At 39.6% G+C, this 27428-nt stretch overlaps 1 protein-coding gene across 2 annotated transcripts in view; it reads left to right on the forward strand.

The window, feature by feature from the left end:
* Lgr4 (leucine rich repeat containing G protein-coupled receptor 4) overlaps positions 1–27428 on the forward strand; it is a 98332-nt gene that overhangs the window by 35449 nt on the left and 35455 nt on the right. For both annotated transcript variants that reach the window (XM_028882387.2, XM_028882388.2), the window contains exon 2: positions 19539–19610. In XM_028882387.2, the coding sequence (XP_028738220.1) occupies positions 19539–19610 (72 nt within the window). The remainder of the gene's footprint in view (positions 1–19538; positions 19611–27428) is intronic.

The raw sequence follows: 27428 nt of genomic DNA on the forward strand, positions 1-27428 counted from the left end.
ATTACCAGAATACTTAGGAAACCCCGGGGAACTGTAAAAATTACAGTGTATCTTCCAGAGAGTTGGCCCTCCTGCCTGCTCTATGCCTTTGTATTCTTTGTCTAGGACTGAGTAGCAATGCTCAGCTGTAGCCAGATTGTTCGTCCTGGGCCAGCTGGGCCAAGAATTCGCCTAAGATTTAGCAGTTACCATCAGAGTGTGCAGAAGTACTTACTGTATGACGCTACTGTCCAAGTATTTGGTGCAAGTTATTTTATAATTCTCAGGGCAGGCTTGTAAAGTAAATGGCATGTTTCATTATTTTGGAGATGCAGTGAAAGCACAGGTTAGTCCGTTTCTTAATAACCAACCTAGCTACCCCCAGGGGATGTGCCTCAGTGATAGAGTGCTTGACCAGCGTTCATGAGGTTCTCATTTCAATCTCTGCTGGTGACACCACTCACAGAGCTAATCTGAAGTGGAGTTTGAATGTGAACATAGGAACCTGGAAGCAAAGCCTGGGTTTTCCTTAAGTTAGTTCTGCCTGAAATGGAAAGATTCTGTGTGTGTGTGTGTGTGTGTGTGTGTGTGTGTGTGTGTGTAGTTTTCTGAGGATTGTTCATCTTATATGTGTAATTATTTTATCCAGAAAGATGAGAAATGTGGAAGAAACAGTGACCCAAGAATTACCAAAACAAAAACAAAACAACCACGGGAAGAACCACCCATGCAGGAAAATCTCTCTGCAGAATGATGCATGGCATCAGGCCATTTAGCATCCATGAAAGTTACGTAGTTTTGGTTCAGTGGCTTGACAGGAATAACCCCACCCCCACCCCCACCCTAATACCTCCAGTTTACTCCAGTCTGGGCTAGGAGTTAGAAGTTTGTAGTGATCCAGACAGACTGTCTTTACCCTCAGAAATGCCAAGACCATTACATGGAAGATGATAACCAAAAGGGCTGTTACATTTGAGTACTCCTCAGAATCACCTGAACTTGAACTTGTTAATGCCCTTAAATGTGCATTTCTATCAAATCCCCAAGTGGATTAAACCAGTCTTTGTGAAGTCCTGGCCAAATTGTTAGTGCTGGCTTGCAGAATGTGCTACAAGATAGTTGTTCTCTCTCTCTCTCTCTCTCTCTCTCTCTCACACACACACACACACACACACACACACACACACACACACACACACACGAGAGAGAGAGAGAGAGAGAGAGAGAGAGAGAGAGAGAGAGAGAGAGAGAGAGAGAGAGAGATATCAAGACCAGCTGTCTTCTTCTATTGGTCTTTATCTTTTTTGAGACAGGGTCTTTCCCTGAGCCTGGAGCTCATTGATTTGGCTAAACTGGCTGGCCAGCAAGCCCTGAGGATCTTCCTGTTTCCTCCACCCAGTGGTGGGATTTGAGGTGTACACCTCCATGCTTGGTTTGTGTCTCGGTGCTGGGAATCCAAACTCAGTTCCTCATATTTGTTCACTTTACTGACTGAGTCGTCCTTCCATCCCTAGAAGTTTTCTTCTAATGAAGTAAAAGTAAGGGAGAGTAATTTAAATGATAGATACAGAGAGGAAATGGGCTGGATGATAAGACAGACTTACATGGAGGTCACTTTAACGGGACTAAGGAAGAAGGCAAAGGATGAAACTGCTATGGAAGGAGTGAGGGAAGAGCAATCCAGGCAGATAATGAGATCAAAGACTGGGGGAGAAAAGGATCTGAACATTAGCCCCAGAGGAAGCCAACCTGAGTTAGGGGCGCAGGGAAGGCATGAGATGGTTGGGAAGGATACAGGAGCAAGCTCAAGTAGGGTTTGGTGGAGAGCAAACAGAGCTCCCTGGCTGGAGCACTAGGGGTTTTTTGTTGTTGCTGTTGTTGTTTGTTTGTTTTATTAAGATTGCTTTGGCAGCTATGTGTAGGTTGAATGGGAGAGGGATAGGAAGTGTGGAAATATGAAGAACAGACAGGAGACTGTAGTAGGAATCCAGAGGAACTGGGGATGAGGAGGGTATGTGTTCAGCGGTGGAGGTGAGGTGAAGCATAAAGAGGTGAGCTAGAAGAATGCATCTGCCTTGTCTCCAGTGTTTTATCCCAGCAGCAAATGCTCATAATGAAAGCCCAGGAAAGTTTAAATTACATTTTATATGTGTTGTTTTAAAGGAGATGAGTGCAGAGAACATTTTAGAAAAACATTCATCATCAAAACTTACGTGTGTCGTTCATTACCTTCCCCTCTGTCCCCTGCAGGCAAGGCTTCAACTATCTGGAAAGCTTGGCTGGCAAGGACAACTTGTTCTCTGAGCTCTCTGCTTTAGCTATGTTATTGGGGGGTATAATCTCTGTGTGTGTGTGTGTGTGTGTGTGTGTGTGTGTGTGTGTGTGTGTGATTGCTTAATTGTTGGCATGTAGTGACTCAACTGGTAATTTAAATTAATAGACTGTGCATATAGGCATGCTATTGTTCTTCTTAGATCTCGATGGAGCTTTGATTGGCAGTTAAGTGATGGTGTATTCGAATTAATTACTGCAGCTGAGAAGGAGCTGGGAAAACACTAGGAAAAAAAATAGATAGTTGTGATGTAAGAGTGAGAGGAAAAGATTCAACGTGAGAGTGAGCCTAGAATAAATTATCCAGAACTTAAAGGCGACAGCGGATGCCAAATGGGGCTCTCTCTCTGTGTACCACAGAGGTATGGTCAGCTCTTAGCCCCACTGGTTCACTAACGTAGGAGCTGGCTCCCCTGATCAGTGTGTCCTCTATAAGTGGAGCCATCACATAGTGGGTCCCCCCTTCCTGTGTCTTGGGATTCTCGCCCAGTCAGCTCCACCTCAGGCGGTCCCTTTCTTACATGTTTACACACATTCTCTTTAAACGGTATGTTTCTTTTTCCTTTGCTCTTTTAAATCTTGCCCAGTTTACCTCAGGAAATTATTTTTTTTTTCTTCTTTGTTTTATTCTAGAGCCAAAGTAAGGGAGGGAGGGAATCCTAGTCATGGTTAATATACATGAGGTTCATGCTGGGATAATCATATTGATGAACAATCCAATTACCAAATCTGGTGGCTGTTGGATTACAGATTTCTTGGCGGCCTTTGTCAGCGCAGCATTTCCTCTGCTTAAGTCTCTTCTTTTGGGGTCTCCTCCCCCTTTCCAGTCATTCGTGCTCGCTGTCTCCCCGTCCTTTTCTGTACTTCAAATTCAGCTGTGTCTAGAAATGTTTTCTCAGCTATTTTATTTTTTTTTCTTCCCTTTCGGTGTAGGAGATGCCATCCTGAAGTTTTAATTCAGTACATTTCCTACCTCATTGGCCGTTTGCTCCTCCTCTCTGATGTTGCGGCTCAGTTCTGGGCTTGAATTGAAATCTGCTTTCTAGTTAATGTTACAAGATCCAGCATACCAACTCACATCCTTCCCTGTTGTCTCTCTGTGTGACAGCAGATTATTCTGAAAAACCACTGGGCCATCTTCAAGGTTCACCTTAATTTTCCTCCAACCTCTACACTGAAGGGACTCTAGTTCATCAGCCTATCTTTATTGTCTGTCTGCTTATCAGTCTTTCCATCTATCCATCCACCAGTGTGTCCTTTTCTGTCCCGTGTGCTAGTCCGGTGGTTCAGAACTTCATTATCCCTCAAGACTAAACTTTCCACTCAACCTTCTCCTCCCTTTCTTTTCTTCTCCTCCTCCTTTCCTATTTTCTTTTCTTTCTCTCTCTCTTCCTTCCTTCCTTCCTTCTTCCTTTCTCTCTCTTCCTTCCTTCCTTCTTCTCTTTCTCTCTCTCTCTCTCTCTCTTTCTTTCTTTCTTTCTTTCTTTTTTCCCCCCTTGAGACAGGGTTTCTCTGTTCAACAGCCCCAGCTGTCCTGGAACTCCCCCTGTAGATCAGGCTGGGCTCAGAACTCAGAAATCTATCTGTGTCTGCTTCCTGATTGTTGGGATTAAAGGCAACAGCGTACCCAGCTGCCACTGTACCCAGTTTCCTTATTTTCAAATGTTAATTATTTACCAATTTTTAATGGTGAAGATTAAATCTAAGACCTCATGCATGCATCCCCAACCTTCTTGACATTTCAATTGCTCATACATGCTATACATATAACAAATGTTTGTACATTTGTTGGCTTGTATGTGACAGGCACATGGGAGAGTGCTCAAAAGATACTACTGTCTACTTGATTCTGAAATGAATTCACAACGCCTCTGATAAGATAAAATACAAAGTAAATGAAGAAGAGGACCAGAGACACCTCCTACAAGTAAATCAGAAATAGGAATTAACTGAAGCACCCACCTAATGCATGCATTTGTGAACAGACTTTCAGTAGCTGATGGAAGAGGGAAGGAGGATCCATTTCTGTCATTCCACACTGTCCAGAGAGTAGGACAAGTTGTACAGAAGAAACACAGCTATTCTTGGAATGGAGGTCAGAGAGAACTTTTCCCCCAAGGGCTCTGATAAAGAGAGTTCCTTGTGACCTCATGAATAATCTCTCTGGCATTCCTATTGTAATCACTTTTGGGGGATTGCTGCTTCTGACAGTGCTCAGTGTGAGCCAGCAGAGGAGTGTGGTGTGTAAGTTCAATAAAAGTAGTTAAGAGTGTGGGGAACATACACCCACCACAGTTTCTTGGTTAAGCAGCCTTCACAGTACATCCTCAACTCCTTTTCCCATCCCCAAACCCATCATTGCGCAGATCTCATGACTTCCAATCTGAAGCTGTTATCTTTGTATCTTGTTCTTGGCTTGTTTGCACATCTCTTGCTGTTCTTGAATGGCTCTGGCCGCTGGGTCTGCCTTCCCTCACTGCCTTCACCTTGCTGCCCACCCCTGGGGATACAGGTGCTTTCCTCACATCAAGGTCAGAAAGAAGTTGCCATGCTAATAGGATTTGCTGATCAACAACTCATAGAAGTTTAATTAAAACTGAACACACTGCTACCAACCCATTGGAGAAAAAAAAAAAAACACAAAACAGAATTCTTTGGTAGAAATGTTGTCTCATTTTAAATTTAATATGTATTAGGGGGCAGTATTTTTAATAAGAGACTTCATAGTCCTGTTCTTGTTTGTTTTGATGTATTTGTGTTGTTTTATAAAAATGTATTTGTTAACTACAGTTCAGCTGACTTTTGGAGTCAGTCTGGTCCTTTTTAAAGCTTTTTTTGATAGCACATACTAATTCTATGTAATAATAATTTATATTACTGGGAAAACTTGGGTTCCATTTTTTGGATTCTCAGTCTTGTTTAATAATAGAATTTAGAAATGGATTCAGAAGGAAACTTGAAGACAGTTACATTAGTTTTTGCAAAAAAAAAAAAAAAAAAATACCCCACTAGGACAGACAGGCTGAGAATCAGCAGCTGCCAGGGGAAGGGAGATGAAGGAGAAGGAAAGAGGAAGCCTTGTGTTTTGAGTTTGGATCCTATAAAGCTGGCATGCTTCAGCATGTAGATCAACACACAGCCATGTAGTAGAAGAGTACAGGGGTCGCTTCAGAGAAAGAGTGGGAAAAGCCAGGGAAGCCATGCTTAGAATGTTGGCCAGTACTGGAAAAAGAGACAAAGGAAGAATGAACAGGTCCCTGGCAGAGGCTCTAAGGGGCTGCATGGGAAAGGTGTTCCCGAGAATATCTCATTGAGGGAATAATTATTCCTCCCTTCTTCCTCTGGCTTTAGATGAGTCAGCTTCCTAAGGGGTGGTCTCTTGATCAGTTGATTGATAGGCCCAGTTGGATTAACTCTTAAGGAGAGGAGACAATGTTATTTAACATCCCAATCTATAGAACAGATCCTATCTCTCCAGGGACAGAGGTACTCCATTCTTTTAATCAGGAGGCCTGAGGAGGGAGCAAAACTGATGTTTACCTTTCTAGTGTTACCAAGGAAACAAGAGATGGGGTCCAAATCTCAGAGTGTATGTATTTGTACATTGTTTCTGAGAGAAATTTTGTTTGTTTGTTTGCTTTTCACATTCTGGATCATAGTTCTAAGATATTTCTATAAAACAAACAAACAAAAAAACAATACTACAGCTAAGTGTGGCTAAAAGACTCCTGGGATTTATCATTTAGATTCTCATCTTGATTCTGTAATTAATTACTTAATGGTCTGGTACTTGGTTACCTTGTTATTAAAATGAGATTGTTAGATTGCAGTTGAATGATAGCAGGAGAAATTATCAGCGGTGACTTTCAGTCCTGGCACTGGCCACAGGTAAAGCCGTCTAGTCCTCCCAGTGATGTTCTGAAGTCAGAATTGTCATTTCTGTTTACACAAGTGGGGGCTGAGGGACAGATTACAGGGTTTGGACAGGGTTGTACAGCCAGCGATCGGACAGGCTCTTGGCCTGGCTTCTGGGAGAAACCCTTAACCGCTATGCTTTCTAGTTCAGTGGTTCTGTGATGTGCTATTTATAAGGCAAAGCCTGTGTTTTGAAATTTTGAGGCAGTAAAATTAGTTTTACTGAAATTCAGTTTTGCATTATCCCTCCCCAGTTATTTTTAAATCCAGTAACTTATATTTAAATGAAAGTGGTACTCTTTCTTGCTTGTTCCCAAATGTGTTTGCATGTGGGGTTATTTGACTATAGCATTAGACAATGGGGAAGAAGTCAGTTACTGATGTTCTGCGATCTTCACTGTCTGTCTGGCAGGAGACTCAGCATCACTTATGAAGATATATTCTTCCTTTTTTGGTATAACTTATTTGTTTTTATTTTGTTGCTGTCTGCATGTATGTTTGTATGAGGGTATCAGATCCTGTAGTTACAGACAGTTGTTAGCTGCCACGTGGGTGCTGGGAATTGAACCTGGGTCCTCTGGAAGATCAGGCAGTGCTCTTAACCGCTGAGCCATCTCTCCAGCCCTTATGAGAATGTTTTCTATACCCAGTCTTCTTTCCTTTCTGCAACCAGGCCTTTGACACTCTCTGAAGCATTGGAGAATGGTCAAGCTTGGAACTTTTTAGAAGTACTGAGTATTTAGCCAGGTCGCGATGTGGAGTATTTAATGGATTATCTGTTATCATTCACTCCACAGATACTGTGGCCACTGATTATGCTAGAGGTGTGCTCTGAAATTGCAAAAACACGGATCCTTAAGGAGATATCTGAGAAGTTTTACAGACTCTTGCGTGGTTATCAAACTATAGCTACTACCATCTCATCATACATATGAGCAGCTAGTCTTATTCAAGCCCTTTTCCAGTATGACCCAAGGCCAAACTTCCAACTCTTTTCCTCACAGCCCATCCATCCACCATCTTTCATCTGTACCTCTTGCTGTTGGTAGGATGGTCAGTTTACTTTTCTGTCTAGGATACTTTTTAGTAAAAAAAAAAAAAAAAAAAAAAAAAAAAAGTGTGTGTGGGGGACTTGTTAATATTTATTTTGGGACAGTAAATATAAGCCAGAATTGTACCAGGTTGGCTGGAATATATTTTCATCCTAATGATCTGAATGGATGCCTTAAGATCAACATTCTTTACCATGATGAAGTTGGCGTTAGTGTATGACATACATCTCTGAGGTTTTCCCTTGAGTTTGTGAGTTGGTCGGCTTTGGATATGGTTTTCCTGGCAGGAGTTAATTTCCCAGTCTTCAGAATCTGCAGATTTTATCGGGTAAGTGTCTTAAAGCAAAAATTCTCAGTGAAGTATAAAGTAACAACCCTGAGTAGTCTTTCTTTGGACAGAAAACAATGAGAGGGCCAGAGAGAGGGAGAGGGAGAGGGAGGGAGGGAGGGAGGGAGGGAGAGAGATTCCATGAGTGCACTTGCTTTTAGGTTTAAGCCATACTTGTTGGCAACTGGTCTGCAGGGTACTACCCGATTCATCATTTGGAATACATTTCCTGCCCCTATAGAATGAAGTTAGGGCCTTAGAGTTGTGGAAATTAGAGCTGTTGCCCGGCCACTCATTAGTGGATTTAAGTCTTAAGAATTTACGATTTTAACCTTAAAAATCATTACCTTATCTGGGGGGGGGGTGTTGACAAGGTTATTTACCACCATTTATGGCCAGTAAGTAAAAAAAAAAAGAAAGAAAACAAAACCAAACATCAAGATGTTATCATGTAATTCTAACAACCTCAACACAGCCCAGGGTAGCAGGCTGAAAATGTAGCTAGCTCAGTTTATTACCAGTTCCAAGGAAGCACCTGAAAGTAACAATGTACTCAAATCTTTGAGATGCCCCTGGACTCCAGACCGTTCAGTCCATTTTAGCATTGTCCTGCAAGAGGAGAGGGTACTAACATGGAGCAAAAGGAAGCCGACTCATTAAACGTTAAGTGATCCATCCACTGGAGCAACTCTGGGTGCTGGGGAACCAGCAGCAGTTTTGACTCAGTTTTGATGGAGAATAAGCAATACTGGATTTGAATAGCCGTTTCCTTGATTCTGGCTGTGTCAGAGAGGATACATGAGACGTTGAGGCCTAAGCCACAGCTTTCACTTCGCAGTCAGGGAGAGAGACACACATACATGCTAAAACAAAGTCTCTGGAAACCATTCTTACCTTTTGTTGTTTGCTCTGTTTTTTTTTCCTATTTCAAATTTAAAAAGTTGGCTCCGAACCATTAAGATGATTTCACAACCCATTAATTGGTTGGGAGTTGAAGTTTAAAACTGCGCGTCTAAATAGATTTTTTTTTTTGTGGGTACGCATGTGTGAAGGCAAGAACCATGAAGTAATGTTTTCCTATCAGTCCTGTTAATAAGTATAATAAATAATGAGCCATAATAAAGCATGAACCATTTAGTTAATTAGAATATTTACCATAATACATGCTGTTGGGTTGCTTTCCTTATGAATAGTGCATTTTGTCTGCTAGGATGAAGTAATTGAGTGTTTCCAATCTGCCCAGACGGTAATCCTTACAATACTTGTTGTTGATGTTAAATGGTCTATTGAAATAGCATTTTGTCTGTGTGTCTTGGCTGGTAATGAACACTGTTTTGTCATTGTAGGGTTACCAGAACAGCTGTTGACACCCAAAGAATGCCTGAAAACACCCGTTAAGTAGCAGAAAAAAGAAATCATAGTTTTAACCCTTTTCTGCTTTATATGATGCCAGATGGTAGAGTACTTGATCATGAAGAAACTAAGCTCCTTCTGTTTCTGGCATTCATTCTTCAGTGTAATAAACATTCTCCAGTAGTAGAACATTATGTTTTTCTCTTTAGAGTATATCCCACACTCGAAAACTAGTCTCTATTTAAAAACACAGAAAACTAACCAAAAAGAAGCTGAACTTCTACTATTAGGAAATACTGAATTAGCCTCACTAGTTTTATTTTTATTTTTAGTTACTCCTCTAAGAACATGCCTTTTAAGCTGCACATGCCTTTTCTTTGTGGAGTGATATTTGCAGACTAGTGTGGGGTTCACTGTCTTCTCTAACTTACGGGCTTGTGCCTCCCTGGAGAACACACCCTAAGTGTTTCCTCGCCTGTGTTGCTTCATCAAGAGCACAAACAATTACAGCATAAAATATTATGTTTGGAATGAAGTCATGCGTCGTTTTTAATTGCTGAACTCTCATAATTTTAAAGGGGGTGTGTGTTTGTCTCCTAATTCACACACTTGCTAACACAAGCAAAGGAGCCCACACAGACAGATAGGAAAAGTATGAATCTGAAGGTTTCTTATTTTCTACTAATGCATGGAATGTGCGGGATCAGGAATGCTAAAGTGGGAGTCATAATGATAGCTTTAGCCTTAGAAGTTACTGAAGTTCAGAGAGCTGGAAGCCTTCCCTGCTTTTGTCTCATTGCCCTGTATATGATCTTCCTATAGCAGACCGGGCACGCTTAAATGTCAGCAGCTTTTCGTGCGATTAAAGTTCTGATTTCTAAAGGTCACTTAAAATGCCTCAGGCTGTACCTCTGCTTACCTTGGTAGCTGCTCTTATGATCTGTAGCCACCTTGCCCATAATGTTTGAGTTTCCTGATGATCATGTTTTAATTTATTGTGTTACTTGTAATTCTCTAATTCTTTGATGGTTCTGTGCTTTCGACAACTCTAATTTTATCTCGTTTGACCATGATTTTTTTTTTTTTATATTACCCCTTTCTCCTAGGAAACATTCTCATACACCTCATACCAGTTACTTAGTTCAGTAGCATTTTAAAAAAAAGGCAAAGAAACCTAGTGTGGACTATGGTTTACATCATGACAATATACATTATATAAATGTCTACATATGTATGCATATTATATGTAGTTCTATCAAATATAGGCATAAATAATTTTCATATTTCAATAGTTAATTTTATATGTAGGTTACTTAACTTCGGTGCTGGCTGTTTACTATGTTTCTTTTAAACAATGATGTTTATAGCTAGCTAAATAGATTTTATTTCTTCTCTTGTGCTACCAATTTAAAAGTATTTGGGAGGGTTTTTGGCTACACTGGACTGGTGTGTTAGGAAACATCCATGTTCTAGTGGTCAGCAAGTGTCTTAAATAATGAAGAATTAGCCCCTTCATTGAACATGCACATTGTGTCTTTACTGAGAAACATTGTCAACCTAATAAGTGAAACCACAAATCTAAATAATAGCTCTCCATAAACTAACACCTTTCCCTTCTGGTTTTTAAAATATATATGTATTTGTTTATTTTTATATATGTGTGTGCATGATTTTATGTGTACCATGTGCATATTTGGTGCCATGGAGGCCAGAAGAGGGTATAAGATCACCTTGAATGGGATTTACAGATGATTTTGAGTCCCCTGATAATGGTTGCCGGGAACTGAACCCAGATCCTCGGCAAGAGCATCAAATGCTCTAACCACTGAGCAAGCTATCCACCCCAACCCCTCTGCTTTGTAGTGTACAGCAAGGGGTCACTGAAGGTTTCTTAGAGTGATCTACCTTGATAATTTCTTCTTGTTCTGTTATTTGTGTGTACTGCTTTGTGAAGCTTTTAAGGGTTAGTCTATGTTTTGTGTATCCCCGAACACAGGTCCACACACAGTAGGTGCTCAGTGAAGAGAATGAATAGGTTTGGCTAAATGTCCTCATGCAAGTTGATAGCAGAAAAACAAACGAAAAACCAACATGAGCAAAATAATCGATCCAAAACTGGAAACAACAACAACAACAACAAAACCCAACCCAGTTTCTTGATTCTCAAGCCAGTCTGTCAATCACATTTTTGGTTTTATATAGAGAGATTGGAGAGAAACCCTCTAGGCACAGAAAGAATGATTTAGACAGAGATGTCAGGAGGTAGTTATATGTCTTTCATCTGTTGACACTACTGTTCTATTTTCTGTCTTTATAACACCCCCCCCCTTATATTAGTGTAATGAGTGTGAGATTCCTCTGCACTATTGCTTGCATGCCTAGTTTGTTCCATCCTGTTGCTGGGTCACATTCTGTTGAATACACATGCATGGGATTTGTTGTGCATTTACTGGTACAAAGATATTTGAGTTGTTTCCAGTTTTTTTTTTGGCAGTGGTATTATTCAGACCTAGGATGCTGTGCAATGTGATCATAAGTTTTTGTTCAATTGTGTAAGAAATGACCAAGGTGCTTTCTAGAGCAGTTGTGCCTTTTGCAATAGCTCCATAAGTGAATAGAGTTAGTTATTCTGCAGCCTCATCAGTATTTGTCAATTCTGATAGCTCTGTGGTATCACACTTTGCATTTTCCTAGTAATTAATGCTAAATAATTTTTGAAATGCTTACTCACATTTGTAAATCTTCTTTGGTTAAATATCTGTTCAAAGATTTTTTTTTTCTATTTTAAAGTTGGGTTTGTTTTCCATCATTGATTTTGAGAACTTTTTCTGTATTGTGTTTCTGTAGGACCTTGGCAAGGCTTCGAGGCAGTAGATATTGATGTTCCTCATGTTTTACTAATAGGTCTTCTTAGTGTTTTTGTGTCTTCTAATATTTTAATAATGGTAGTTCACTTTTGCAGTGTTTATTTAATGAAAACATTCTGAAAGGCATTAAAATAGAGGTTTTAACCCAAGATAGTGATGGGAAAATGAATTACACATTCTTCCTATGTGATATGAAGAGTCACATATTTTCAAGGTTTAAACCTGGCATTTTCTCAACCATGAGTTGAGAAAAAGATCTTATTCCTGGGATATTTAAGGGCCTGGAGTAGAAAATGACTGTACAAGTTGGTAACTTTTCTCTCTGGTAATTAGCACTTATTTTAAGTGACAGTATGGTGATTGTGGGGAGTATTCCAAAGATACAGACTACAGAGAAATAAGTCTTCTTGAAACATCGGGAAGAGACTGGACAGCACAGAAGCCTTGTCTACCCCTGCCCAAAGCTGTCTGCAGTAGAAATGCTGCACAGGCATTAGAAGCATGTCTGTGTTAATAGCTGGTAGGATCCTAGGAGTGCCAGATAAAACAGGACAGGAGTCTGTAGAGCTGCAGCTAATTAAAATAGCATCTATGCAGTTCTGGCCCCATCTGCATCGTGAGGTCACAGTTCTTCATGGATAAGTATTTGTTCTTATTTTTGAAATGCAAGGATGATATTTTTGCATATGTGAGGCTACACTTCCATGTGTGTGTATGTAGATGCATGTGGCGATCAGGCTCTGTTCCTCAGGAGGCACCAACTTCAGATTTTCAGGCAGGGTATCTCATTGACCTGGAGTTCTCCAAGTAATCTAGGCTTGCTTGCCAACAAGCCCAGGGATCCTTCTCAGCACTGGGATTACAAGTGTGGGAATACCACATTCAGATGTTTATTATTATTATTATTATTATTATTATTATTATTATTATTACTGCTACTACTACTACTTTCAAATCAGTAGTCTTTTTATTGTTGTTTTTTGATAGTTTTGTTTTGTTTTGTCCATACAGAATTTCATGTAGCTTAGGCTGACCTTGAACTCCCTGTGTAGTCAAAGATAGCCCTTGATTACTGATTCTCCTATCTGAACTTCTGAAGCACTGTTTTGGTTTTATGGTGCTGATGGTCAAACCCAGGGCTTTGTGCATGATAAGCAGGTCTCTACCAAGTGAGCTGCATCCTACACTCAGCTTTAAATGTGGGTTATAGGGATTAAACTCAGGGCCTCAGGTCTGTGTGGCAAACACTACCTCCTAAGCTATCTTCCAGGCCCAGTAATGCAATTTTTTAAGGTTAAGTTTATTTAATTGTTTAAATTATACCTTATATAAATTGCAATTTAAGAACAGAGTGGGATGATGGGTTTTAAAGCTAAAACTAAGTGTCAGCATATGATTTGATATGACAGCTTTACCATCCTAGCCTGGTGTCTGCACATATGTACATAGTGGGAACTTTGTACCAATCTAGTAAATGGGTAACAAGTCTTTTCTTTTTTCTTTAATTGTAAAGAAAACCATTAGTGAACTTCTTATTCCTTTTGGCTTTCAGTAGTGTGCCCATTCTGTGGTCTGTGGTGTATGTAGGCTGCAGGGAAAAAACAAACAGAAAAATTGATATATGTTAAGCTTTAGTATTTACAGACACTGAAAGATATTTTTAGCAGAAACATTTATTCATTTTGCAAATGAAAATATGTATCAAGAGGTGAACATGCTTAAAACTTTATGGTAACTTTTTTAAAAAATCTGTCATGATACCCATAAAATACGGCATTGGTCTTATGTGGGTGTTGATAGTGTGGATGGTTTTATTTACATTTCATTTTTAAAAACCAGCATAGGTTACTTTTGTGATTATAAAAGGTGGGGAGAAAGATTGTTCTCCTGTAGATATTGAATAGTGTCAGAAGGGAAATTAAACTTGGTTAACTTTAATTGGAAACTGTTGCTGTGTGAGTCTTTTGGATGAGAGAAACTTTCTTTCCAAATGTTTACATTGGAGGCATTTTTAATAATTAAAAATGTTTATTATTTATATCGTGTGTGTGTGTGTGTGTGTGTGTGTGTGTGTGTGTGTGTGTGTGTGTGTGTGTGTTTTGAGGTCAAAGACAACTTTATGAATTTGGTTCTCTCCTTCTTCCTTGATGTGGGTCCCAGAGATCAAACTTAGGCCACAATACTTGCATGACAGATGCTTTCAATTGCTGAGCCATTTTGCTGGCCTATGGTCCATGAAGAATTTTTCAGAGTTGCTTTTAGTTTGGGGTCATACTGTAGACATTTGTTATCTGGAAATTTGGACCTGCTATTTCTGGTTGATTACAAGAGACCCTGGAAAAGCTATTGGGAGACTATTAGTTTATCATAATCAACATGCACTATTTGAGTTAAGGAACACCATCAACCAGTTTTGTTGTTGTTAATTTGTTTTGTACACACACACACACACACACACACACACACACACACCCCACACACGAACACATTCAAAAAGTGTGTTCCATGGAGCCTGTGTGTGATTCAGTGACTTTTTTTTAAACTGTGGGGGAGTCTTGAGGTGTATAATCAGCAACAAACATCCCAGTAGCAAGGCAGTTTTAAGTAGGACGTTATTCAAATTGAGATAGCACATAGTCTGTTTAAAATTAAATAATGCTGAGGCCGAAGTCCCAGACCCTTTGAGGCCACAGTGACAGAGGCCACAGTCGTATACACATTGGCCACCAACCAACAGATTAAGCTCCCTGTGAAGCAGTTACGGAGATTTGCAAAGGTGGGGTGTGGAAACGTGAAGCAATGTCGATGCTTCGGCGTTACTATGGGCATTTTATGGGAGGAAAAAAAAAGAAAAGACAAGAGTTTAACCATGGGGAGCTTTGTCAGTTTCAATGAAAACAATTGCACCCTTTAAACAGTAATGTCGAAATCCGTGACTGCTGGTGTTTGGGTGTTCAGGTGTGGTTTTTTTAGTGAAATGCTGTACTGTTGTGTGTCTCATCTCTTGGTGAAACGTTGGGAGCGTGGTGCTGTGTGGGTGGACAGTGTGGACTTGTGTTCTGTCTGTTATGAAACAAAGATGTATAGAAAAGATTCTCCCTCCATCCCGCCAGACTTAAGTTTTAGATTCTTTCTCTAGCCTTCTCACCAGACTGCTCAAAGTCATCCTAATCTTTTTGAGAGAGCATCTTGTTTTATGTCCCACTGAAATTTTTCCCTTTAAAAATATAATTTCTTCTTTAAAAGGGCATGGCAGCGTTTGGCCCTTAACTGGTTTTTGGTTTTCAGTTAAGTGTTTGATCTGATGAGCTATACCAGAGTAAGATGTTTGACTCCTGATGTTTGGAGTTTTGTTGAACTTTTTGGATCAGCTTTCACTTCTGGGTGTTACTCTTCAGGGTCTCTTGTTCTCTTCTGCAAGGATTTTTTTCCCTGGGAGGGCACCAACCATGTGATGCTTCACCTCCTTTTCAGTCCTGTCTCAGTCTGCTGCATTCAGAGGACTCCCAGAAACAGTCGAAACAGATGGTGGGAAGATAATAGCGATCACGTGGTGAGCTTATGACATGGGATGACATTTTCTGATTTTTCACAGCAGTCTACATTTACATGCTTACTGCCTCCATTTTAACAACGAAGTAGCCAGATGTCAAAATCTTAACAGCCTGCCCAAGGTCGCACAGCAAGTACAGGACTGGTGAATCCCAGGCTTTTGGCCTTGGAAGCTGGTGCATTTCTAACCAGCAGTCTGGCTCTGAGGCCTTCTGTTCTGTTGCAATTGTCCTTCAGTGATGTTTCTGAGTAGCACTGACCTTGTATGACTTTCCTTTTGTCTTCCATGTTACATTTATTTTGGGGTAGGAATCTAGAGTGGTGAATTACTAGGTTCAGTAACTTGTAGCTTGCTGGAGATTGAGCTGCTCAAGTCCATTTAAAGTTACTGACTGATTTGTGAGAGTGGCTTGTAGCTGAAGATTTCTTTCTTTACAATTCTTAAAATATTATTTATTTCTTATTTGTGTGTGGAGATATTTCCCCTGCACGTATGTCTACACACCACATGCGTGCCTGGTGACTGTGGAGGCTGGAAGAGGGTCATGGTCCCTGGCACTAGTTGCAGATGATTACAAACGACTGTGTGAGTGCGAGGAAAGGAACTCAGGTTCTCTGGAAAAGCTGCCAGTGCTCATTTGTAATCACTGATCCATCTCTTCAGCCCTAGTTGAAGATTTCTAAGTAGCTTTTTTTTTTTTTCTTAACGTATTTTATGTGAATTTCATATATTTGTAATTACTGGCTAGGGCTTCCACTTGTGAACAGTTACAGTGTAACTCATCAGCCAGCGTGCCTTCTAACCTCTTATTTCTGAAGTCTGTACAGCTTGGATTCTCTTGCCGATGTTGGTGATGTCAGGTCTAGAATCTACTCTTAGTAAGTAGTCTGTAGGTTGTTTATTACCATTAGCTCTCATTATTTTAAATGGGTAGCCACCCACCTTCTACTCTGTAACCACAGGATTCCAGGGCTGCTCTGCAGATAGTATCTGTGGTCTACTCCTTTTAGCTCTTTTTACTTTATCCTTAATATTTGCTAACTGAAGCTCAGACAGTGCGAGAGAAAACATTTATATAAAAAAAAAAAAAAGAGCCTCTTGCTAGGGTGTGTGTGTGTGAAAAATCTCTTAGAATATTGGAAGTCTTGTTCCTGACCAAGGACCTAGAAACAAAACCTCCGATGTGTTTAACATGCATTAGTTTGTAAATACAGAGTCTCACTAATTGCATTTACAGCTCACAGCAAACTACCTGCTGTGTCTTGTTACTTTGAGGGGGGAAAGTGAGAAGTGGTGTGTGTGTGTGTGTGTGTGTGTGTGTGTGTGTGTGTGTGTGTGTTATAAAATGCTGAATGCTGAGAAGCATGTTGAAATAAATGGTTTCCAATTACATTATGTGCCCCCTACCTTTGGCATGAGGTTAATTGGGTCCCTCCCAGACCTTTTCTGATGAAACAGTTCATTAGTTTTTTCTGATACTGTGAGACTCACCTGAATTCAGGTATACCAACCTTAGTTTGGGGTGCTTCTATGTAAAGAAATAAATCAATAATTTATTGCCCTTTTATTAGAGTGGCTAAAAATAGCAAAAATGTATGACTTTACAGAATCACTAGTTACTCGTATGAGATTATTGCTTTGCCTTTCAAATTAAAATCTGTATGTATTCTTAAGATTGGTTTTGGAAATGAAAAGGATGGCTTTGGTGTTTAAGGCTCATATGTTTCCAGCACAAGTCATTGAGTGGCTTTCTAAAGGAAAAGTAATATATAGCCTTTACATTGTATATCATGGTAAACTGTTGAGAAAAAAATTTGTAAGTGAGCTGTGTATATTCTCAATTTAAAAAAAACCCCCATACTCCTCCATGATAAATAAGCTTACAGCAAAAGGTGAAACATAAAACAATATAATTTTATGTAATAAAATATAATAAAGACTAGGAAGCGGCCCAAAGTGATTAACTCAACTGCTTCATTTTACTGTTGAGCAGAGAGAGACCCAGTATCAAATTGTGGTTGGGTATCAGTATCAGACTTGGGCTTTCCTTTTCTGTCCCCGATTTTGATAGTATTTCTCCAGTCTTTTTCCAAATTATTATTTTTTAAATTTTAACTTGATGTGTATAGGTGTTTTACCCGCACCATTTGCATGCTTGGTTCCTGCAGAGGCCAGAAGAGGGCATCGGATCCTCTGGAACTGGAGTTACAGAGGGTTGTAAACTGCTGTGTGGGTGCTGGGAACTGAACCGGGGTCTCTGGAAGAGCACCGAGTGTTCTTTGCCACTGAGCCATCTCTCTAACACTTGCCACAGTGTTTATGAGAAAGGATCCTTCCCTTTCCTCCCTGTTGATTGCTGCCTTAGGTAGTATTGGGACCTGGGTTTAAAATATAATACTTCCTGGAGAAGGACCTAGTTTTTTTTTTTTTTTTTTTTTTTTTTTTTAAAGTTATCTTTAATAGGATTTGAGTTGTTCTCAATGATAGAAAAATTTGGAATGCTTGTGAGTCTGTATGGTAATAAGATCCCTTAAAGGGAAATTTCAAGCTATGAGAAATTTATGTGAACTTTGACTCCTCAATTGGTGAGCTATTTATAGTTCTTTTTCTATTCAGTTCTTAAGCAGAAGTACACTGCCTAAGATACATGGATGACTATGCCAAGGTCTTCAGGGCATCATTCTCCTTCCATTTCTTTTGGTGCTAGGGTGTGAACCTGGGGCCTTACACATGTTTAAATACACTCTGTCACTGAGGTTCCCACTAGCTCCTTCTTTCCTCATTTTTAACGTTGGTAGGATTCAGGCTTTGCTTTCTCTCTTGATTAGCCGTGAGAAGAGTTATAGGAATTAAATACTATATAGGAAGGCTGAGTTGGCAGTTAAAATCATAGAATGTACATTTTCTTCCTCTTGTTGGCCTTGGGGAGGTCATTTTACTCCACAGTAAGCCTCAGTTTTCCAGTTAGCCAAGGGTGATTTTAGGTGCAGTTTTACACCGAGAGCATTTACTCCCTTTTTGCAGCTTCTGTTCCTGCTGGTTTTGTTCCTACTGCTGTTCCTGTCATTCCCAGTCCAGGACATTTCCCACAACTGACTTGCAAAAGGCTAGGAAGAAAGGGTCGCGATTCCCATTTCTGAATTTTGGCAAGAGGAAAGATGGGGCGGAGTGACTCCTGTACTGGAGGATTGAAAGTGTCTTACTTTGAAAAGACTTTGTCTGGGTGAATTGATGACAGCTGGACCTTACATTAAACATGATTTTTCTAATGCCTCTTCCTACCAGTTCTTACAGTCCCAACAACGGAACTGTTTTGTGCTTGAACTTTATGGTGATTTTGGCATTAGAGGGACCCAAGGGCTCAGTTACTTCATTTACCTGCAGATAAGAGACAGAGGAAGCTGAGAGAGTTGCCCTGTTGGCCCAGTGCATGCCAGGACTTTCCCTCAGAAGGCTGCTAATATGTCTTTCACAGTGTTGATATCAAGTGGAGTATGGAAGAGAAAGTCAATTCAAAGACAGCTGCCAGGGCAGAGGGGAATGATTAATAAAGTGTGTTTTAACCGGTTAATTGTTGAGTTACACTGTTGAGTGAGTTCCCTCCTTTCTAAACTGACTACATACCTATCATGTATGCACTTGTCTCTAGCCTGCATCTGCTCATAGGCTAAAAATGAAATCCTCTGACAACTCTCACCTGGAGGACTTTCATAGATTTTAAAGAACATCTGACTGGGATGGAGGTAGGATTTGTTTTCACTGCCCTTGATTGTAATCCAGAAGCCATTTCCATCCGCAGATCTATGTGATCTAGTCCGGAAGTGTGTTTGCTTATTTTTAGTGAGGTATAGGGCTTTGACTATCCTTGCTAGTCAAGGACACTGGAAACCTCTACCAGCACACTTGTTCTAGGTAGTTTGAAGCTTTTTTTTTTTTTTTTAATGATACCTAAAGGGGGGAATTTCCAGGACTGGGGTATGTTTCTAAATCATGGGACATAATTCATAGTGAAAGAGTTAACTTTTCTAAGTATTGCATTCTAAAATCAGATTATGAATATTCCCCTTGGTTTTCTGTGCTCATGTAATTTGTTTGCTGTTGGCTTAGCATTGATGACAATCTCTACTTAGCTAACATGTTCCTAACTTCATGTTTTGCAGGGATATCAGTATGAACAATATCACCCAGTTACCAGAAGATGCGTTTAAGAACTTCCCTTTTCTAGAGGAGCTGTAAGTACTACTTTGAGCATTGTGTATCCGTGTGTTTTCTACTCTTTCTTTTTGTACACGTGTGTTTTCTTCTTCTTTTTGGAACCTCTTTCTATGGAGGGAGCCCAATGTTTCCGGTCTAAGAACTTCTCAGAGCTTAGTTTTCAGTGAGCTTTGTGCAGGGAAGTCATGTTTGGGAGTTGGGGGAGAACAAACTTGCTTTTTAAGCAGTGTAATTACTGAAGTTATTTTTGAAAGCCAGAACTAAAAACTGCTACTTCCATAAGACATTCCCCCCCTGCAATTATTATAACCATGATTGCCGCAGTGACACAAGCTAATTACAGTGTGATCCTGAGATAACATGGCTCCTGCATAATTACCGTTGTTGCCAAAGGAGTTGCTGTATGGGTAACAGGACCAGGAGAAATAACACAAGGTGTTCCAGGGTCTTGAGTCAACAGACCACTTTGCCAGTAAGTGAACAGCAAGCAGGAAACTGATAATAAAGCTCTTTGGCCGTTTGCACATGACCTTTTGGGGGTAAAAGTGTGTGACAGCAGCCGGCTACGTCTCCTAGAGCACTTTTAAGAACAGTTTCTATATTTGTCATTTGCATTGTGAAAAAAAATTTTTTTGGATGTGTTTGTAACCTTTTCTCTAGTTGTGCTTTCCATATGCTTTTAATGTCCATAATGAAAAGAATGCACCTTTTAAAGAATAGGAAACTATGCCTTATATTTTTGGAATCCTGGTGGAAAGTAAAATTAGAGTCAGTTAATATAAGCCCCAGTTCAGGGATTATGTGGTATGGAGTGGTAGAAAGGTTACAGTTCGATACTGTGAGCATCAAAAAGACACAGGCCTGAAGGAATCTAAATTTCTATTATACATCATGTTGTTCTCTCTCTCTCTCTCTCTCTCTCTCTCTCTCTCTCTCTCTCTCTCTCTCTCTCTCTCTCTCTCTCTCTCTTGAATAATAGAGCCAAGTCAGTGAGGCTGCCTCTCCTAGCTCAGCCCCTCCCTTACAGCATAGAGTCAGAGTCCAGTAAGACCCAGATTGTATTCCTAGCTCATTGAAATAGCAGTTTAAAGACTTAATCAAATTAAAGAGAATTTTTTTCTTCCCACACAGCTTAGTTGAACTCAATGCTTTCACTGCAAAAGTTGAACAGAGATTATTTGTTACAAGATTGAAAATTGGGTCAAATTACTTAGACTCTTTCTGATTGCTGTCTTTGACTATAAGGTGTGATTAATGATAATCCCTCCTTTGTATTATTCTGGTACAAACAAAATATATATCTTAAATGTTTATTATGGCATATGATACAGAATGTTATATAAATGCTAGCTAGTATTTTATCATTTTTAAAGTGAATAAGGAGCAAATTATGTTCAGGTAAAAGGATTTAAGAGTATGGTGTATATGGTGTGTTTTATTTATGCCTTTTTATGTAATGAATATTAGTTGCCTCTAAATAATGTTGTTTGAGCTAATTGCATTTGAAGTCTCTATCTTCACCACTATAATCAATCTTTAAGGTACTTTTCTGCTTCCATTTTTTTTTTTCACATGTAGTTTTACACTTCAGGATTAGGATCTCTTTACAGAAGTACTCATGTAATGAAAGAACATTCACAAGTGGTTGCTCAGCCATTGTATAGCCACTGTGGGATATATGATGTACCAGACAGGAAATGGAGAAGCTTCCCGCACTCTGGAGGGGGCTGCTGTATGCAGACCACATTTGTTGATGCCTGCAATTACCAGTTACACTTTTAAGGATTTTGGAGTGAGAACCTGGCCAATCCCTGCTTTGTGAAATTTCACATCTTGGATTTCTTAACATCTCAAATGACCAAGCGTTTGTGAACCTCGTGAGCTCTATCAACTGAGAGTTTTAATTGGAGCCAAATTGAGTTTGATTGGTAGTTCTTTGTAGCGAGGTCTTGTTCTCTCTCTATTCCACTATCACAGGAATGAAGCCTATCAAATCAAGCTGTTATACCCACTCTGGATACTGTATAGGATTTAAAAAAAAAAAAATTCAGTTAGGAGCTGAAAGTTATTTACAAAGAATATTTCAAAAATATTTAATACTCTGGCAATAGTTTAGGCATTCAAGAGAATTTATTTTCCAGGTTAATATAAACATTAAAAAGCTTAATTTTTGCTTTTTAAAACAATGTAGTTGATTTTAACATTCCAAACGACGCGGCCTTGACTATTGTAATGTTTCATAAACAGCGTAACCATTTGTTCAAAAGTCATCTGGAAATGATTTAAGAGTGATTGTGAAGCTGAGTGCCCTAAGTAGAAATGAGTGACTTGCCCAGGGTTTTTTTCCATGTTAGTTAATGAGGTGTTCCTTATAACACATGACTGGCTTTGGCCAAATTTCACATAGGGATCTGGAATGTTTAGAGTATGGGATATTTAGAGTATTGACTTCTCAACGATACTGAAGAAATGTTTGAAGATATTTACACATCCATTTGTTCTTTCAACAAACATTCAGTCCTGTTACTTGCAAGTCTTTGGGCTTATTAGGAACATAGACACAAGCACAGTTCTGGGGCTAGCTGACAGCATCCCTAGAGTTATATTGTTTGATACCATACCAGTTAGAAGCAGGTGGCCATTTAAATTAAGATATGAATGAAAGTAAAAAATTCAGCTCCTTAGCTGAACTAGCTACATTTCACACAGGTTATTTATTTTTTGTAGTGCTGGTGACTGAACCCAAGGCTTCATACATGCTGTACAAATGTTCTGCACAGAACCACATTGCCAGCCCTGAATGACCACATTTTAGTGTCAGTAGTTACTTATGCTTAATGAGTACCATATAAGCAGACATAGATAATCTCCATCAATTGTAGGAAATTCTGTTGGACAAAGTTGATCTAATTTTCAGAGTGAATGAAGCTAACAGTTTGTACATTGTGCTGAAGAAGTGTATAGGGTGAGTGGAAGCCAAAAGCACTAGATTTACTTGAGAATCTAGAATGCGGGAAACTTCTTTGCCTCCTATAATCATTTCCATTGAGTTTTGTAGGTGTAGGAAGAGGCCAGGTAAAGATAGGTAGAAAGGATACCTTGTAAGAACTTCATAGAATGTGGAGTGGTATGGAGGTAGAAACTTCAGAGGAATTGGGAAGTGATTTGTTAGGACAGGATTGGATGGTGATTCTAAAGACATTTCTTGGATTATGCCCATATCATGAAATGCTTTGAACCAAGCTGGGGTGTGTGTGGTATGGGGGGGTGGGGGCTAAATGCTTCCCCAAAAAGTTTGGTTTGATGGGTTTATCAGGAGGAGACTAGAATTTTTAGATGCTACTTACTAAGACTAGAGACACTGGCAAGCCAGTCTGCTTGGGACCTAAACAATTAAGTTTTATAAACATACAGTGGCGAATAGGACACATATAAAAAGCCTTTCATTGTGCATAAGTCCTTTCTCTGTACTACAAGAAAGTGAGCTTTATAAAGGCAGGAGCTGAGCTGTTCTGGGTCTTACTCAAGTTCATGAGTCTGATGTTTTGTTGTTCTGGGTCCCAAAATCTGGCCTTCACAGCCCTGTTCTTTTATAATCACTGAAGAATGTTTACTTACTCTTAGAGAACTATTCCATCCAACCTTTTCTATATGGATTAGATATTTTAGATAATATTGTTGCCAGTTATTTTCACATTTAATATACTTTTGAAAGCTTTATAGCTCATAAAGATTATTACTCAGTAATATTCTCCTAGATTCTGGCCATAAATTCAGCAGATGGAAGGTTCTCAGGACTCTCGATTTTTGTACCTCATCTTCCTAGTCTTTAAAATGAGACTTTTCGCAGGACTCATGTAAAAAGAATATCAAACAACTTGTAAAAGTATTCCATGTGAAGTAGGAAATTTCAATAGTTACTGTATGCATGTCTATCTATTGAAAAATTTGGAGGAGAGGTTGTTTTGCTTGCAGGAAGGAATTGGAATAGGTTAGTATGTCTGTTAGCAATATTCAGAGAAAGCTGGGATTCTGGGAAAACATTCATGCAGCAGTGTCAGGATCTATATTGCCTGATACTGTCTGTAAAGCCACAAATGCTTCTGATTCCCTTGGATTTGTCAGGGCATTGGTAGCCATTTGGGGAATGGTTGAAATTTAGAGTTGTGAAAATGATTTAGTTAGAAACAGCAGGAAGAATACCAACTACGTTTCCACAGGCTGTCACTGAAAAATCCCTGTAGATATTACAGGGATGTAGCAACAGCAGTAGAAGTTGCTGCCAGCGTTGGCACTCAGTCAGTTATTATTGAATACACTCTGTGACTAAGATAATCCTGTCATTTCCAAATACTTTGACTCTGAAGGCTTCATGACACTAAAGTGAAGGTTAGGACTTTGAGTCCCCAGTTCATTGTTACTTGTTTTGTTTAATTTGTTCAGTACTAAATGGAACCACTACTTTAAAAAGGGGGTTAAACAATTCCAACAAGGATGGGTAATCAAATAGAGGATTTAACCACAGCAAGATTTTCACCTTTCTGAAATCTCCATGTTCTCATCCATAATCCACAAAAATATGTTCTGTTTCCTCATAGGACCTTGAGAGCACAGGTTATGTTTTTTTAGCAAATAATAAGCCTACAATCAATGTAGCCTGCCATTATTATTTCTGTTTTACCCTGCAGTAATTGCCTTTTACTAAGACTGAACAATTTTAGTTATTTTTATAAATGGTTTCAGGTAGAAACTATGAAAAAATAGTCTGAGAAATTTCAAATGAATTTGTCAAATAATCTCACTATGTGGTTCAGGGGTGAAGCTAGTAACTGGCTAGTGTTCTCTTTTGATATTGTACTCAGAACTTACCTTTGCCTCCAAACTTCACATTACCTCCTTAATGAAATCTTCCAGATAAGTTCTGTTGACATCCCAGATAAAGCAGAGCTTGTCCTCCATTGCCTGGTGATAGTTCTTTGGTAGCATTCCCGTTTCCCTTTGCACTACTCTAGTAGGAGGTCCATTCATGAAGATCACCAGCCTCGCAGTTGCAGAGTGAGCCTAAGAAGCCTCGTTACCTGTCTGATTCTTACCGTGTTCTACAATGAGTCATTGGGAGGACTTCCAGACTAGAAAGTAAAGCTGACAAGGGAGCAATAGGGAAGGGAGCTTGCATTACCTAGGACCTAATAGTTAGAGGATAGGTCCTTTTAGACCTATGTTGTTCTCTTGCTTTTGTTTTAGCCCATATAACTCTTTGAGGAGGTTGAGTTTTTCCTCACAGAAGCACCTTGCTAGGTGACAGAATTCATTAGTAGTAGAGCCTGCTGTGGGACATTGGACTGGCTATGTCTCCTGTACAAGTGGGAAGGCCAAGGAAAGACGTAGTACACCATTTGCTAATTCAACAACCCTTGGTCAACTAAAACACTGTGTTTGACACTGGGTTAAATGAGATTCTTGGCTTCAAGGGAAAGGAATAGTATATCCCAGCTATGAGAGTTCAAAGGAAAAGGGAAATTACATTTAGCACGAAAGATTAAAGAAGACCTCATCAAAGAGCTGCCATTTCTGGAGAGCCTTGAGGGACGGAGAGAGTTATTTATGAGGAGATAGGAAAAGGAGCTCAGGTAGAGAAAGGGAGACTGGGATGGGAGTGCAAATGTTAGGTGGAGTAGTGCTGAGTTACTGAAAGCAGCCATGGGAGAGAAACTTAGTGAGGCGTTTGGAGCCAGACTGAGGACCTTTCTTGGTAGACAGAGGAGTTCTTGAGTGGCCGTTGTTGTGTTTTTGAGCCAGGGACTAGTTCAATCAGATAGGGTCTTCTATCAATGTAATTTCATAGCAGAGAGCTTAGAATTGAGAGAGGTCAGGAAGATAGGGAGATAATGGAACTAGCTAACTGTTAAGGTGTAGGTGAGAGTTATCAGAATTTGTTTTAGCTTGGAGGTATATGCCTTTAATGCCAACATTCAGGATGCAGGGGCAGGCAGATCTCTCTGAAGCCACAGCCAGCGCGCTCTACACTGTGAGTTCTGGGCCAGCCAGGGCTACATAGAGAGACCCTATCTAAAAAGTGTGTGTGTGTGTGTAAATCTGAATTAGGGCAGATGAGAGGCAAAATAGAGTCAAGGCTGTGTCAGATGAGGCAATATCAATAGTACTTCATTTTAGTATTTCCAGGAGTTATTAGAATTAGAGACAGCATGAAAAGAAATTGTTCCAGAAGAGAAAATATCAAATTTAGTTTCAAGTAAGCATGCTGAGTTACATAGAATATAGATAGGGACATAGGGAGTAGAATCTAGAATAGAGAATCATGAGTGTAGAGTTGAGAGGCTTTTATGTTGAGGTGATTAATGGAAACTTGAGAGTGTAAAAGCTTGCCAAGGGAGAGAGGGCAGAAGAAAGGGAAGGGAAGAGGGCCAAAGACAGCTCCTTGGGAAACACTGGAACCAAGGTGTGGGAAGAAGACATGTGCCAGATGAGAACTGGGGCGGAACTCTTCCCCAGGACCTGTGGAAGAAGAGGTTTCTATAACAAAACAAGGAATCAGCTTTGACGTGCTAGAGAGAGATGCCTGTAGCCAGACGCTGAAAAATGATTTCAGTTAAAGTAGCCTTACAGTTGTTTCAGTGCCATTTGGGGAAAGGAGTTCATTAAGAAACAGGTGTTTGGGGACTGTTAGTAGATAGTTTCCGGGTTTTGGAGAGTGAATAAAGCTTTTAATGTCCTCTGTATGTGAGAGTTCACTGAGTTTAAGACACGAGCACAGCCGAGGCACGGTTGAGAGTTGTTCCCTGGAGAACAGAAATGTCTAAAGGTGGAGTTGCTTCAGCTGGCTTTGGACCTTGAGGCTTAAAATGTTAGGAGAGTTTTCACATGTTCTGTGTTGTTCAGTTCTGATTCTCTGCTTTTGTGTTTTGGCTCTTTTCCTGTTGTAACTATCCTGTCTCCATAGAGTGGGACAATAACTCCTTCAACAGTCCCAGGTATACCTCTGCATCCTAAAATCCCACATGAATATTTGAAGGACTCATGCTGCTTTGAGCAGAGACCTGGGAGGACTTTGCCTCCCTTGCCTCTTCTTAAAACATCCATTCTTTTTGATGGTATAGTCTAACCTGATTCATCAATCCATCCCTAGTAGAACTATTTAGACTGTGGAAATGGTCCCCCAAAGCGAGCAGAAGAAGCAGGAAGGAAGATATGCTGGGCAGAGAGAAACCATGGATATCTCCGCCTTCTAAAATCCAGCTACTAGACACAACTGCAGGAAATGTTTCTTTAATGGATCAATCTGAAATGAACCAAGAATTGTTGGAGAATACTTGTTGGAGAATTTAAATAGGAAATAATATTAATTTAGCTATTTCCACTAAACTAAACTTTGTTGTAACTGCTTCATATCTCATGAATAGAGATGATACAAATGTGATGTAGTCTGACTTTGGGGTTGGGAAATCAGAATTTAATATAGAGCTAGAAGAAATCAAACTTGGGAATTCCAAGCAGTTCACTGGTGAAGTGATACAGGATATAGAAATTGTAGAGACATACATAAAAGCACAGTTTGTTGGTTCCTTTATGTATTTTAATCAATGATGATTATTGGTTCTTTATTTGAATGTAATAGTTATTACAAGTAAACAAAAATATATTTGATTTTCTATTAGCATAATTAAGTTTTCCAACAAGGCAATAAGCTGATCCATTTCTACTATTTATTGTCTACTATTACATGAGCCATGCTTATTCAATATAATATTCAATAATACTGTATTCCATTATAGGAACTTAGGCTCAGCACTTGAACTTTGCCCTCTTTGTTCACC

This window comes from Peromyscus leucopus, chromosome 4 (assembly GCF_004664715.2).
Source record: "Peromyscus leucopus breed LL Stock chromosome 4, UCI_PerLeu_2.1, whole genome shotgun sequence".
In the NCBI taxonomy this organism is placed as follows: domain Eukaryota; kingdom Metazoa; phylum Chordata; class Mammalia; order Rodentia; family Cricetidae; genus Peromyscus; species Peromyscus leucopus.